Below are 15440 nucleotides of genomic sequence, written 5' to 3' on the forward strand. Positions count from 1 at the left end.
TTTATGACATTTTGAGGTCAAAAAATTTTTTGACTTTTTTTGGCCGAAAAAACGCCTTACTATACTATGTCGTTTTTTATGACATTTTGAGGTCAAAAAAAATTGTGACTTTTTTTGGCCGATTTTGACGCCTTACTATACTATGACGTTTTTTATGACATTTTGAGGTCAAAAAAAATGTTGACTTTTTTTGCCCGAAAAAAACGCCTTACTATACTATGACGTTTTTTATGACATTTTGAGGTCAAAAAAAATTGTGACTTTTTTTGGCCGATTTTGACGCCTTACTATACTATGTCGTTTTTTATGACATTTTGAGGTCAAAAAAAATTTTGACTTTTTTTGGCCGAAAAAAACGCCTTACTATACTATGACGTTTTTATGACATTTTGAGGTCAAAAAAATTTTTGACTTTTTTTGCCCGAAAAAAACGCCTTACTATACTATGTCGTTTTTTATGACATTTTGAGGTCAAAAAAAATTTTGACTTTTTTTGCCCGAAAAAAAAGCCATACTATACTATGACGTTTTTTATGACATTTTGAGGTCAAAAAAAATTTTGACTTTTTTTGGCCGATTTTGACGCCTTACTATACTATGTCGTTTTTAATGACATTTTGAGGTCAAAAAAAATTTTGACTTTTTTTGGCCGAAAAAAACGCCTTACTATACTATGACGTTTTTATGACATTTTGAGGTCAAAAAAATTTTTGACTTTTTTTGCCCGAAAAAAACGCCTTACTATACTATGTCGTTTTTTATGACATTTTGAGGTCAAAAAAAATTTTGACTTTTTTTGGCCGAAAAAACGCCTTACTATACTATGACGTTTTTATGACATTTTGAGGTCAAAAAAATTTTTGACTTTTTTTGCCCGAAAAAAACGCCTTACTATACTATGTCGTTTTTTATGACATTTTGAGGTAAAAAAAAATTGTGACTTTTTTTGGCCGATTTTGACGCCTTACTATACTATGACGTTTTTTATGACATTTTGAGGTCAAAAAAAATTTTGACTTTTTTTGCCCGAAAAAAACGCCTTACTATACTATGACGTTTTTTATGACATTTTGAGGTCAAAAAAAATTGTGACTTTTTTTGGCCGATTTTGACGCCTTACTATACTATGTCGTTTTTTATGACATTTTGAGGTCAAAAAAAATTTTGACTTTTTTTGGCCGAAAAAAACGCCTTACTATACTATGACGTTTTTTATGACATTTTGAGGTCAAAAAATTTTTTGACTTTTTTTGGCCGATTTTGACGCCTTACTATACTATGTCGTTTTTTATGACATTTTGAGGTCAAAAAAAATTTTGACTTTTTTTGGCCGAAAAAAACGCCTTACTATACTATGACGTTTTTATGACATTTTGAGGTCAAAAAAATTTTTGACTTTTTTTGCCCGAAAAAAACGCCTTACTATACTGTCGTTTTTTATGACATTTTGAGGTCAAAAAAATTTTTGACTTTTTTTACCCGAAAAACGCCTTACTATACTATGACGTTTTTTATGACATTTTGAGGTCAAAAAAAATTTTGACTTTTTTTGCCCGAAAAACGCCTTACTATACTATGACGTTTTTTATGACATTTTGAGGTCAAAAAAAATTGTGACTTTTTTTGGCCGATTTTGACGCCTTACTATACTATGACGTTTTTTATGACATTTTGAGGTCAAAAAAAATTTTGACTTTTTTTGGCCGATTTTGACGCCTTGCTATACTATGACGTTTTTTATGACATTTTGAAGTAAAAAAAATTTTTTTCTTTTTTTATCCCGAAAAAACGCCTTACTATACTATGACGTTTTTTATGACATTTTGAGGTCAAAAAATTTTTTGACTTTTTTTGGCCGATTTTGACGCCTTACTATACTATGACGTTTTTTATGACATTTTGAGGTCAAAAAAAATTTAGACTTTTTTTGGCCGATTTTGACGCCTTACTATACTATGTCGTTTTTTATGACATTTTGAGGTCAAAAAATTTTTTGACTTTTTTTGCCCGAAAAAAACGTCTTACTATACTATGACGTTTTTTATGACATTTTGAGGTCAAAAAAAATTGTGACTTTTTTTGGCCGATTTTGACGCCTTACTATACTATGACGTTTTTTATGACATTTTGAGGTCAAAAAAAATTGTGACTTTTTTTGCCCGAAAAAAACGCCTTACTATACTATGACGTTTTTTATGACATTTTGAGGTCAAAAAATTTTTTGACTTTTTTTGGCCGATTTTGACGCCTTACTATACTATGTCGTTTTTTATGACATTTTGAGGTCAAAAAAAATTTTGCCTTTTTTATTTCCCGAAAAAACGCCTTACTATACTATGATGTTTTTAATGACATTTTGAGGTCAAAAAAATTTTTGACTTTTTTTGGCCGATTTTGACGCCTTACTATACTATGTCGTTTTTAATGACATTTTGAGGTCAAAAAAAATTTTGACTTTTTTTGCCCGAAAAAAACGCCTTACTATACTATGACGTTTTTTATGACATTTTGAGGTCAAAAAAATTTTTGACTTTTTTTACCCGAAAAACGCCTTACTATACTATGACGTTTTTTATGACATTTTGAGGTAAAAAAAAATTTTGACTTTTTTTGCCCGAAAAACGCCTTACTATACTATGACGTTTTTTATGACATTTTGAGGTCAAAAAAAATTGTGACTTTTTTTGGCCGATTTTGACGCCTTACTATACTATGACGTTTTTTATGACATTTTGAGGTCAAAAAAAATTTTGACTTTTTTTGGCCGATTTTGACGCCTTGCTATACTATGACGTTTTTTATGACATTTTGAAGTAAAAAAAATTTTTTTCTTTTTTTATCCCGAAAAAACGCCTTACTATACTATGACGTTTTTTATGACATTTTGAGGTCAAAAAATTTTTTGACTTTTTTTGGCCGATTTTGACGCCTTACTATACTATGACGTTTTTTATGACATTTTGAGGTCAAAAAAAATTTAGACTTTTTTTGGCCGATTTTGACGCCTTACTATACTATGTCGTTTTTTATGACATTTTGAGGTCAAAAAATTTTTTGACTTTTTTTGCCCGAAAAAAACGTCTTACTATACTATGACGTTTTTTATGACATTTTGAGGTCAAAAAAAATTGTGACTTTTTTTGGCCGATTTTGACGCCTTACTATACTATGACGTTTTTTATGACATTTTGAGGTCAAAAAAAATTGTGACTTTTTTTGCCCGAAAAAAACGCCTTACTATACTATGACGTTTTTTATGACATTTTGAGGTCAAAAAATTTTTTGACTTTTTTTGGCCGATTTTGACGCCTTACTATACTATGTCGTTTTTTATGACATTTTGAGGTCAAAAAAAATTTTGCCTTTTTTATTTCCCGAAAAAACGCCTTACTATACTATGATGTTTTTAATGACATTTTGAGGTCAAAAAAATTTTTGACTTTTTTTGGCCGATTTTGACGCCTTACTATACTATGTCGTTTTTAATGACATTTTGAGGTCAAAAAAAATTTTGACTTTTTTTGCCCGAAAAAAACGCCTTACTATACTATGACGTTTTTTATGACATTTTGAGGTCAAAAAAATTTTTGACTTTTTTTGGCCGAAAAAAACGCCTTACTATACTATGTCGTTTTTTATGACATTTTGAGGTCAAAAAAATTTTTGACTTTTTTTGCCCGAAAAAAACGCCTTACTATACTATGACGTTTTTTATGACATTTTGAGGTCAAAAAAATTGTGACTTTTTTTGGCCGATTTTGACGCCTTACTATACTATGACGTTTTTTATGACATTTTGAGGTCAAAAAAAATTTTGACTTTTTTTGGCCGATTTTGACGCCTTGCTATACTATGACGTTTTTTATGACATTTTGAGGTCAAAAAAAATTTTGACTTTTTTTGCCCGAAAAAACGCCTTACTATACTATGACCTTTTTTATGACATTTTGAGGTCAAAAAAAATTTTGACTTTTTTTGGCCGATTTTGACGCCTTACTATACTATGATTTTTTTTATGACATTTTGAGGTAAAAAAAATTTTTGACTTTTTTTGGCCGATTTTGACGCCTTACTATACTATGGCGTTTTTTATGACATTTTGAGGTCAAAAAATTTTTTGACTTTTTTTGGCCGATTTTGACGCCTTACTATACTATGTCGTTTTTTATGACATTTTGAGGTCAAAAAAAATTGTGACTTTTTTTGGCCGATTTTGACGCCTTACTATACTATGACGTTTTTTATGACATTTTGAGGTCAAAAAAAATTGTGACTTTTTTTGGCCGATTTTGACGCCTTACTATACCATGACGTTTTTTATGACATTTTGAGGTGAAAAAAAATTTTGACTTTTTTTGCCCGAAAAAAACGCCTTACTATACCATGACGTTTTTTATGACATTTTGAGGTCAAAAATTTTTTTGACTTTTTTGGCCGATTTTGACGCCTTACTATACTATGACGTTTTTTATGACATTTTGAGGTCAAAAAAAATTTAGACTTTTTTTGGCCGATTTTGACGCCTTACTATACTATGACGTTTTTATGACATTTTGAGGTCAAAAAAATTTTTGACTTTTTTTGCCCGAAAAAAACGCCTTACTATACTATGTTGTTTTTTATGACATTTTGAGGTCAAAAAAAATTTTTACTTTTTTTATCCCGAAAAAACGCCTTACTATACTATGACGTTTTTTATGACATTTTGAGGTCAAAAAATTTTTTGACTTTTTTTGGCCGATTTTGACGCCTTACTATACTATGACGTTTTTTATGACATTTTGAGGTCAAAAAAAATTTAGACTTTTTTTTGGCCGATTTTGACGCCTTACTATACTATGTCGTTTTTTATGACATTTTGAGGTCAAAAAAAATTTTGCCTTTTTTATTTCCCGAAAAAACGCCTTACTATACTATGATGTTTTTAATGACATTTTGAGGTCAAAAAAATTTTTGACTTTTTTTGGCCGATTTTGACGCCTTACTATACTATGTCGTTTTTAATGACATTTTGAGGTCAAAAAAAATTTTGACTTTTTTTGGCCGAAAAAAACGCCTTACTATACTATGACGTTTTTTATGACATTTTGAGGTCAAAAAAATTTTTGACTTTTTTTGGCCGAAAAAAACGCCTTACTATACTATGTCGTTTTTTATGACATTTTGAGGTCAAAAAAATTTTTGACTTTTTTTGCCCGAAAAAAACGCCTTACTATACTATGACGTTTTTTATGACATTTTGAGGTCAAAAAAATTTTGACTTTTTATTGCCGATTTTGACGCCTTACTATACTATGTCGTTTTTTATGACATTTTGAGGTCAAAAAAAATTGTGACTTTTTTTGGCCGATTTTGACGCCTTACTATACTATGACGTTTTTTATGACATTTTGAGGTCAAAAAAAATTTTGACTTTTTTTGGCCGATTTTGACGCCTTGCTATACTATGACGTTTTTTATGACATTTTGAGGTAAAAAAAAATTTTGACTTTTTTTGCCCGAAAAAACGCCTTACTATACTATGACCTTTTTTATGACATTTTGAGGTCAAAAAAAATTTTGACTTTTTTTGGCCGATTCTGACGCCTTACTATACTATGATTTTTTTTATGACATTTTGAGGTAAAAAAAATTTTTGACTTTTTTTGGCCGATTTTGACGCCTTACTATACTATGGCGTTTTTTATGACATTTTGAGGTCAAAAAATTTTTTGACTTTTTTTGGCCGATTTTGACGCCTTACTATACTATGTCGTTTTTTATGACATTTTGAGGTCAAAAAAAATTGTGACTTTTTTTGGCCGATTTTGACGCCTTACTATACTATGACGTTTTTTATGACATTTTGAGGTCAAAAAAAATTTTGACTTTTTTTGCCCGAAAAAAACGCCTTACTATACCATGACGTTTTTTATGACATTTTGAGGTCAAAAAAAATTTTGACTTTTTTTGCCCGAAAAAAACGCCTTACTATACCATGACGTTTTTTATGACATTTTGAGGTCAAAAAAAATTTAGACTTTTTTTGCCCGAAAAAAACGCCTTACTATACCATGACGTTTTTTATGACATTTTGAGGTCAAAAAAAATTTAGACTTTTTTTGGCCGATTTTGACGCCTTACTATACTATGTCGTTTTTTATGACATTTTGAGGTCAAAAAAAATTTTGACTTTTTTTGGCCGAAAAAAACGCCTTACTATACTATGACGTTTTTATGACATTTTGAGGTCAAAAAAAATTTTGACTTTTTTTACCCGAAAAACGCCTTACTATACTATGACGTTTTTTATGACATTTTGAGGTCAAAAAAAATTTTGACTTTTTTTGCCCGAAAAACGCCTTACTATACTATGACGTTTTTTATGACATTTTGAGGTCAAAAAAATTGTGACTTTTTTTGGCCGATTTTGACGCCTTACTATACTATGACGTTTTTTATGACATTTTGAGGTCAAAAAAAATTTTGACTTTTTTTGCCCGAAAAAAACGCCTTACTATACTATGTCGTTTTTTATGACATTTTGAGGTCAAAAAAAATTTTGACTTTTTTTGCCCGAAAAAAAAAGCCATACTATACTATGACGTTTTTATGACATTTTGAGGTCAAAAATTTTTTTGACTTTTTTTGGCCGATTTTGACGCCTTACTATACTATGACGTTTTTTATGACATTTTGAGGTCAAAAAAATGTTTGACTTTTTTTTGCCCGAAAAAAACGTCTTACTATACTATGACGTTTTTTATGACATTTTGAGATCAAAAAAAATTGTGACTTTTTTTGGCCGATTTTGACGCCTTACTATACTATGACGTTTTTTATGACATTTTGAGGTCAAAAAAAATTGTGACTTTTTTTGCCCGAAAAAAACGCCTTACTATACTATGACGTTTTTTATGACATTTTGAGGTCAAAAAATTTTTTGACTTTTTTTGGCCGATTTTGACGCCTTACTATACTATGTCGTTTTTTATGACATTTTGAGGTCAAAAAAAATTTTGCCTTTTTTATTTCCCGAAAAAACGCCTTACTATACTATGATGTTTTTAATGACATTTTGAGGTCAAAAAATTTTTTGACTTTTTTTGGCCGATTTTGACGCCTTACTATACTATGTCGTTTTTTATGACATTTTGAGGTCAAAAAAAATTTTGACTTTTTTTGGCCGAAAAAAACGCCTTACTATACTATGACGTTTTTTATGACATTTTGAGGTCAAAAAAATTTTTGACTTTTTTTGGCCGAAAAAAACGCCTTACTATACTATGTCGTTTTTTATGACATTTTGAGGTCAAAAAAAATTTTGACTTTTTTTGCCCGAAAAAAACGCCTTACTATACTATGACGTTTTTTATGACATTTTGAGGTCAAAAAAATTTTGACTTTTTATTGCCGATTTTGACGCCTTACTATACTATGTCGTTTTTTATGACATTTTGAGGTCAAAAAAAATTGTGACTTTTTTTGGCCGATTTTGACGCCTTACTATACTATGACGTTTTTTATGACATTTTGAGGTCAAAAAAAATTTTGACTTTTTTTGGCCGATTTTGACGCCTTGCTATACTATGACGTTTTTTATGACATTTTGAGGTCAAAAAAAATTTTGACTTTTTTTGCCCGAAAAAACGCCTTACTATACTATGACCTTTTTTATGACATTTTGAGGTCAAAAAAATTTTTGACTTTTTTTGGCCGATTTTGACGCCTTACTATACTATGATTTTTTTTATGACATTTTGAGGTAAAAAAATTTTTTGACTTTTTTTGGCCGATTTTGACGCCTTACTATACTATGGCGTTTTTTATGACATTTTGAGGTCAAAAAATTTTTTGACTTTTTTTGGCCGATTTTGACGCCTTACTATACTATGTCGTTTTTTATGACATTTTGAGGTAAAAAAAAATTGTGACTTTTTTTGGCCGATTTTGACGCCTTACTATACTATGACGTTTTTTATGACATTTTGAGGTCAAAAAAAATTGTGACTTTTTTTGGCCGATTTTGACGCCTTACTATACCATGACGTTTTTTATGACATTTTGAGGTCAAAAAAATTTTGACTTTTTTTGCCCGAAAAAAACGCCTTACTATACCATGACGTTTTTTACGACATTTTGAGGTCAAAAAATTTTTTGACTTTTTTGGCCGATTTTGACGCCTTACTATACTATGTCGTTTTTTATGACATTTTGAGGTCAAAAAAAATTTTGACTTTTTTTGGCCGAAAAAAACGCCTTACTATACTATGACGTTTTTTATGACATTTTGAGGTCAAAAAATTTTTTGACTTATTTTGCCCGAAAAAAACGCCTTACTATACTGTCGTTTTTTATGACATTTTGAGGTCAAAAATTTTTTTGACTTTTTTTGGCCGAAAAACACGCCTTACTATACTATGACGTTTTTTATGACATTTTGAGGTCAAAAAAAATTGTGACTTTTTTTGGCCGATTTTGACGCCTTACTATACTATGACGTTTTTTATGACATTTTGAGGTCAAAAAAATTTTTGACATTTTTTGGCCGAAAAAAACGCCTTACTATACTATGACGTTTTTTATGACATTTTGAGGTCAAAAAAATTTTTGACTTTTTTTGCCCGAAAAAAACGCCTTACTATACTATGTCATTTTTTATGACATTTTGAGGTCAAAAAAATTTTTGACTTTTTTTGGCCGATTTTGACGCCTTACTATACTATGACGTTTTTTATGACATTTTGAGGTCAAAAAAAATTTTGACTTTTTTTGGCCGAAAAAAACGCCTTACTATACTATGTCATTTTTTATGACATTTTGAGGTCAAAAAAAATTTTGACTTTTTTTGGCCGAAAAAAACGCCTTACTATACTATGACGTTTTTTATGACATTTTGAGGTCAAAAAATTTTTTGACTATTTTTGGCCGATTTTGACGCCTTACTATACTATGTCGTTTTTTATGACATTTTGAGGTCAAAAAAAATTGTGACTTTTTTTGGCCGATTTTGACGCCTTACTATACTATGACGTTTTTTATGACATTTTGAGGTCAAAAAAATTTTTGACTTTTTTTGCCCGAAAAAAACGTCTTACTATACTATGACGTTTTTTATGACATTTTGAGGTCAAAAAATTTTTTGACTTTTTTTGCCCAAAAAAAACGCCTTACTATACTATGACGTTTTTTATGACATTTTTAGGTCTTACTAAAATAAACAGCTCGCCTCTGATCAATAGATCCCAAAAACACAAAAATGTAACAGCATGCAAATTATGTTTTTTTAGGCTGTAATGTTGGCTATTTTTACACGGGGGTAAATGGATTGCTCACTTCTGGAGCCAGCCCCCAGCGGCAGCTGAGAATCGCGAACGCGGAAGTGATCCTCACTGCTGAAACCTACAACTCTCGCCTTGGTTACGTTCCACTCTATGCCACCTGCGGCTGCAAGGACACGCTGCTGAACCTCCCTATGGCCAGCCCGCCCCTGACCGTAGGTATCGTAGAACCGATAGAACCCTCAATAGAATGTTTTTACTCCGTGTGAGGATGGTTCGTAGCACTTTCATGAGGCTTTGTTGCTAAGTAACGTAGAGTGATATTCACGATGATGGACAAGGAAAGATACTGGATTCATTTCATACCAACTCACCTGGGACTTCCCAGTTCATGTCGAGGATTATCATGAAAAAATGATTGTGAAAAACACTTCACGGAACCTTGCAAAAACTCCTATAGTTCTATTCCAAATACTTTTTTAGTTATGGATTTTTGAAGTTTGGCCTTTGGATGTAAATGTCACTTCTTTTTTCTTTTTTTTTTTCCGATTCTTTGTATGTGTATTCTTAACCTCTCCAAGTTCTTGTTTATTTTTTATTTTTTTCTGGGTTAAAATTTGTACTTAAAGCTGTTAAAGCTGTCTGTCAACACCAGGGCTCGTATTGTTGCTGGGGAGTTTCTCAAAAATGTAAGCTGTTTTTTTCTTTATTTGAAGGTGATTATGGTTATATTATTAATGTAAAATCTGTAATTTATTCCTTCTTTGTCTTTAAGAATTTTTGAAGCTTAGACATTGCTTTTGTTTTACTCTTGCAGTTCTGAGAGAGGGGAATACATTCCTATTGCGATCTTGGCCATCACTGTGGAGCTTTCACATCACAGGGCAGAGACGAGACAAAATGCCATCAGCCACGAGAAGTTAAGAAAAATAAGACATAAAGATGTACTGGCCAATGGGGTTTTGCCCTTTAACCTTAAAATGCCCCTGTGCTCAAAAATATTGATGTTTGTACATAATGAATATTCACACTGGACATTAATTTCTGCCTTTAGAGCATTAAAAGAAGCCCGGGCATGTCCTTAAAAAAGATACTTGTAATCAGTATTAATGAGCACAGGGTAATATGGAAGTTTTTCAAATAATTTAATTTTTAAAAAAATATATATATTATATGCACATAAATTTCATTTTGCTATGTTTTGTTACGACAGACTTTAAAATACAAAGGCAATCAACCAGTAAACGTTTATTATTTTAGCACACAGAGTAGACCCTATTGTAGATGGATAATTAAAATAAATATACTTGATGACAGTGACGATAAATAAAAACATTATCCTTTTTATTTTAGTGATATTTTTTCAAATCCTTTGTGCTTTTCTGAAGTTATGATGCAAAAGCAGAAGCTCTGTTTTTCCCCCAAACATTAAGGGTTTATTGAGATTTTTGCCAGCTGAAGACACACAAGGCATTTGGAATTATATTTTCAGAACAGTTATATACAACATCAAATGTATATTACAGAAATTGTACAGAGTTCTCAAAAAACAAAACAAAAAATGGACATACCATATAATACATACAAAACTTTCACCAAACAAACATGCGTATACAGTTCTCACAGTACCTTATTTTAAACTCCAAGGTAAAACCAGGTATTGATTTGAATAACGAAATAATCAGTTAGTAATACAGTACCCTTTTAAGTGTCATACTGAAGAGTGAATATTTCTCATATTTCACTGTATCAAAGTTCATGTCCAAAATCTGCTTGGACTTTTGAGTCACAGAACATGAGCTACATTTGACGATAAACGTGTTAGTTGCATTTACAATGTTGTTTCTACCCCTGGCAGTATTTTCATGGGGCTCTGGAATGTTTTTGAGATTTACTCAGTGGCTACACTGAGCACAAAGTCTGGCTCATTTTTTTATATACTGTATATAAATCAACAACCAGGAAGTGAAAACACTGTATAACAAAATTAAAATATTTGTTTATGTCTTTTGAAAAGTTTCACAGTAGTCAGAGAATAAGGAACTTGATCAAGAGCATTTTAACTGAAGCGGCTGCAGTCTCCTTAGTCTTTTTTGGGTTACGATACATGTTTTTCATACAAGAAAAACATCTTCACAAACACTGGAAGCATATGGCAATGTACACAGTGCACAATACAGAGTAGATATTAAATGTAATCATGGAAAAAGAGGGCAAAAGTTAAGGGAATACATTAGATAACAGTTGACCCACATATCAAAAATATTGACATTTTCAAGCTACAGTAACAGTACAGTTCACGACAAACAAATGTATAAAAATGGATTATATTGAGTAAAAGTGCTTTATAGTTGGATTCTGGGAAGATATTTATTTCTCCAGATCAGTGAAGAAGCTGCCAGGGCGGGCAGTTGAACAGCACCGTTAGGACAGGAAGTGCAGGAGATTAGAAGTGAGCTGGGACTGTCTGCAGAGCGTCTTCTGTGCTGCGCTGCACGTTCACGTTCTGAAACAGTGATAAGACAGGAAAGGACAGTTATATTCCTACAGTACTTTATGATTTTTACAAATTGAATTTTCTTCATTGAGCAATACTTTGATATACATAGCAATTAACAGTAAAATGACTAAAATGTATTCATGCTTTCAGTTGATATTCTGATACTTTTACTTGTGTATCTAGAATTGAAAAAAAACTGGAGTATATGAATGGAACTTGTGGGTGTGACTAAGAGATTTCTTAAATTAATAAACAGTTTTCAGCCAAAAAAAACAGACAGTCAGGTGCCTTTTGAACCATGAAATAGCTTCTGATGTAATCATTCCTCTGGTTCATACTGACCAATAAATAGTAATAATTCACTGTTAGTGTAAATATAGGATCAAATCTACAGCTGTTTGTGTAAAAAAATATTCAGATGTTTATCTGAAGGTAATATGAAGCTTCAGGAGTCTGAATTAGATCAAGTGGGTATCATAGACAAGTTACTGTTGTCTTTCTGGAAATTCTGCCTTTGTGTTTCCAAGGAGACCTAAAAGATTTCATGGTTTATATGGACACCCAGCTGTTGTTCCAAGAAACCTGAAAATGTTCTGTTCACACTTTATCATTTATGTGGTTCTATGGTTTAAAAGGACTCTGAATGATGACAATGTTTTGATGTCTTCAATAATCTCTTTTTAAAAAGGGCTGTTTTAAAATTGTCCATTACTTTAAAATACATTTTTTGTCACACCCACAAATTATGTTGATATACTCCAGTTTTTATTCCAACATTCATATGGGCACCTGACTGAAAAATTATGAACCAATCCTTTAAAGCTTTACTGAGAGAAATCATTTGATGTCCTTCTCAAACTCTTACTGTGAATGTGTACGTGACAAAACAACTGACCACTAACATGTTCACTAGAAAAAAGTAATAAGAGAAAGAGTGAATGTTTTTTTTTTCCAATTTTGACATTTATATTTACAGTAAGTAAACCTTGACAAACACAAGTAAAACATGAAAATAATGCTACATTTTATTAAATAATTTAAGCATGTGTTTTACCACCTAACACTATCACGGATGATTTCATAGTAAATGATGTGCATCTTGATTCGAGTGCAGATTTAGTGATTAAAATTTCAGACATTGGCAGGCACTGCAGATTAGCCTTCACATTTAAACAGAAAACAAGTTTAGCTTAAAACAAGAATATTACTGTAATAAAAATAATACTGTGCGTCATTTTATGTGCCACAAAATCAAAGATTGAGGTTAAACTCAGATTAAACTAATTTGTCTCTTATACATATAAGTATAAAAAAAACTAGGTAGCTAGGTTTTATAGCATACATGGAAATGGCTTCATGTTAATACAAACATAATCAGGGCAACATTCATTATTTAAAAAAACGCATAATGTTAAATTCTAGATGGTGTTTAAAGATATATTTAAAAGCAGTACTGTTATGTCCTTGTTCTCATTCATAGTATTTGTTCCGCCACACAGTCACCTTTCTACACTTGTGAGGACCCTTAGTGACATAATGCATTGCAGCCAAAAAGGTTCTGACAAACATAGATGTACAAGTAGTCACAGACACACACACACAGACACACTTACATTGTTGTTTATGTCACTGCAGAGGACATGGCTCTGAATTACATTCATTTCCTGAAGACATTACTTTATGACATTATCCACTACATTCCTGACCCCAGTTAGAAACTTCATTTAGACGCAATCCCAAATTTTAATGGTTTATCTTATGGGGACCAGTTATTTGTTCTTCAAGTGTGACTGACTTTTGTCCCCACTATATGAAAAATGCAAGTATCCCCCCCTACACACACACACACACACACACACACACACACACACACACACACACACACACACACACACACACACACACACACACACACACACACAGCTGCATGATTTATCCTGAAACTGGATTCCAGTTATGTCAGTCCTACAAATATGGTCAAACAAACAATCAAAAAACAGCAACAACATGAGACCATCCGTGTCTGACCCCACTGAGAGATAAAAATTAAACCAGTGGACAGATCAGGATGGAGGTAGGAGTGTCAGCGTTAACTGATGTCACAGTTGTCTTGGTTGCCGTCAAGGATCACTGGTGGATGGAGACTGAACACAGCTTCCTCTGTGTGAAAGATTTACATTTTCCATAAGAAGAAAGGGTCGTGTCAGCACTGACTGTTAGACTTGTCTCAGGAGGGACATGCAGATAACACAGTGTAGAAGACATGATGTACCTCTCCAGAATTCATAATAAAAAGTCTCACATGCTTTCTATGCCTACAGTGTTTTCTGTGAGATGTTCTCCTGACCGGATCGTAGGTCTGAGGTGAGGTTGTCTTGAAAGCCCAGTGAGGTGAACCACCCCTGAAGAGGACTCAAGTTCTCTTCATTTTCTGCTGAGAAACATTTCTGTGTGCTGAATGGGATACCTACCTCTGGTCTGTCTCTGTGGGTGTTCACAGCTTCCACGCCTAAATAGACAGACTCCACTTTACATCCTAAGTAAGAGCAAACAAAACAAAAATGATTAAATGGAGGAAGCCAGATTACATCGAACTGCAAACAAGATTAACATTAAACAAGAGTTACCCTTGTTTTTTGTTTCATGCAGCATAGTGCTACAAGAAAACATGGATGCATTTCTGGGTAATTTATTGTGACAGAATAATGATGACAGTCAGCATACAGCAAATATAGTAATAAAGTATGTAATATAATTACGTAACTGACCGTATGCCATAGGGGTCAACTTCAGCACGGTGTGCAAAGGGCACTTAAGATAAGGCAACTCATCTGTGGAGGCAGAGACCAAAAGTTACAAAATTTCAAGGTAAGATGGTATGACATATTTTCCTTTGAAGCTGCAAATGAAGCACATGACTTCTCAATATGTTGCGTTTAAAAGGCAAAGAAAAACCAATGAAAAAAACAGTCTGGTGTATTGTGTAAACTGATGGAAAAAAAACTGAAGTTTTGTACATGTTCACCACTCCAAGTCCTTCATACCTGCAGTCTTGTCCAGGAAATAAGCCAGAAGACAGCGCATCACAGCTTGGTGACAAATGACTAGGATGTTCTCCTGTCTCTCCAGCTCCATGATCACAGGCTCCAGTCGCTGAACCAGGTCTTCATATGACTGAGAATCACAGACCCATCAAAAACACACCTCTCCAAAAAAAAAAAAAAAAAAAAGAAAGAAAGAAAACAACAACGAGGCGTGTGGAAGAATCACGTTCTCACCTCTCCTTTGGGATAGCGGTAGCGGTATTTGTCTTGGTCTCTCAGTGCAAACTCCAGGGGGTAATGCTCTTGAATCTCCTCATACATCATTTCCTCACACACACCCTTTGTAAAGATGGGAGAAGACATGTTTAGCTTGAGTGCACAAATGCTTAAAAAGTGCTGCTGTATTCACTTCTCACAAACACAGAAATCAACATACGGCGTCTATTTCATTGAGAGACTTCCACTGTTCGTATGGCACTCCCAGGCACTCTGCTGTCTGGATTGTTCTCTTCATCTGGCTGGTCCACACCTTCAGATCTTTGATATCCTGATCTTGGATGAATTTCCTCAGACTTCTGGCAAACTAGATAGCAAGAGACCATTGTACAAATATGTAAACATGAATAAATTCATCCA

General features: G+C 32.5%; 1 protein-coding gene across 7 annotated transcripts in view; it reads right to left on the reverse strand.

The window, feature by feature from the left end:
* Positions 1 to 15440, reverse strand: part of pfkfb4b (6-phosphofructo-2-kinase/fructose-2,6-biphosphatase 4b) — a 65112-nt gene that overhangs the window by 38564 nt on the left and 11108 nt on the right. For 2 of the 7 annotated variants that reach the window (XM_041033380.1, XM_041033378.1), the window contains exons 9-14: positions 15241 to 15387; positions 15039 to 15143; positions 14805 to 14934; positions 14529 to 14591; positions 14232 to 14296; positions 10419 to 11766 (exon numbers count right to left, since the gene is read on the reverse strand). In XM_041033380.1, coding sequence (XP_040889314.1) covers positions 11707 to 11766; positions 14232 to 14296; positions 14529 to 14591; positions 14805 to 14934; positions 15039 to 15143; positions 15241 to 15387 — 570 coding nt within the window. In that variant the 3' untranslated portion in view covers positions 10419 to 11706. Of the gene's footprint in view, positions 1 to 10418; positions 11767 to 12772; positions 13594 to 13639; positions 13921 to 14231; positions 14297 to 14528; positions 14592 to 14804; positions 14935 to 15038; positions 15144 to 15240; positions 15388 to 15440 lie in introns of those variants that run through there. The other 5 variants (XR_005893836.1, XR_005893835.1, XR_005893833.1 and 2 more) reach the window with 5 other exon arrangements.

Source organism: Toxotes jaculatrix, chromosome 3 (assembly GCF_017976425.1).
Source record: "Toxotes jaculatrix isolate fToxJac2 chromosome 3, fToxJac2.pri, whole genome shotgun sequence".
Classification (NCBI taxonomy): domain Eukaryota; kingdom Metazoa; phylum Chordata; class Actinopteri; family Toxotidae; genus Toxotes; species Toxotes jaculatrix.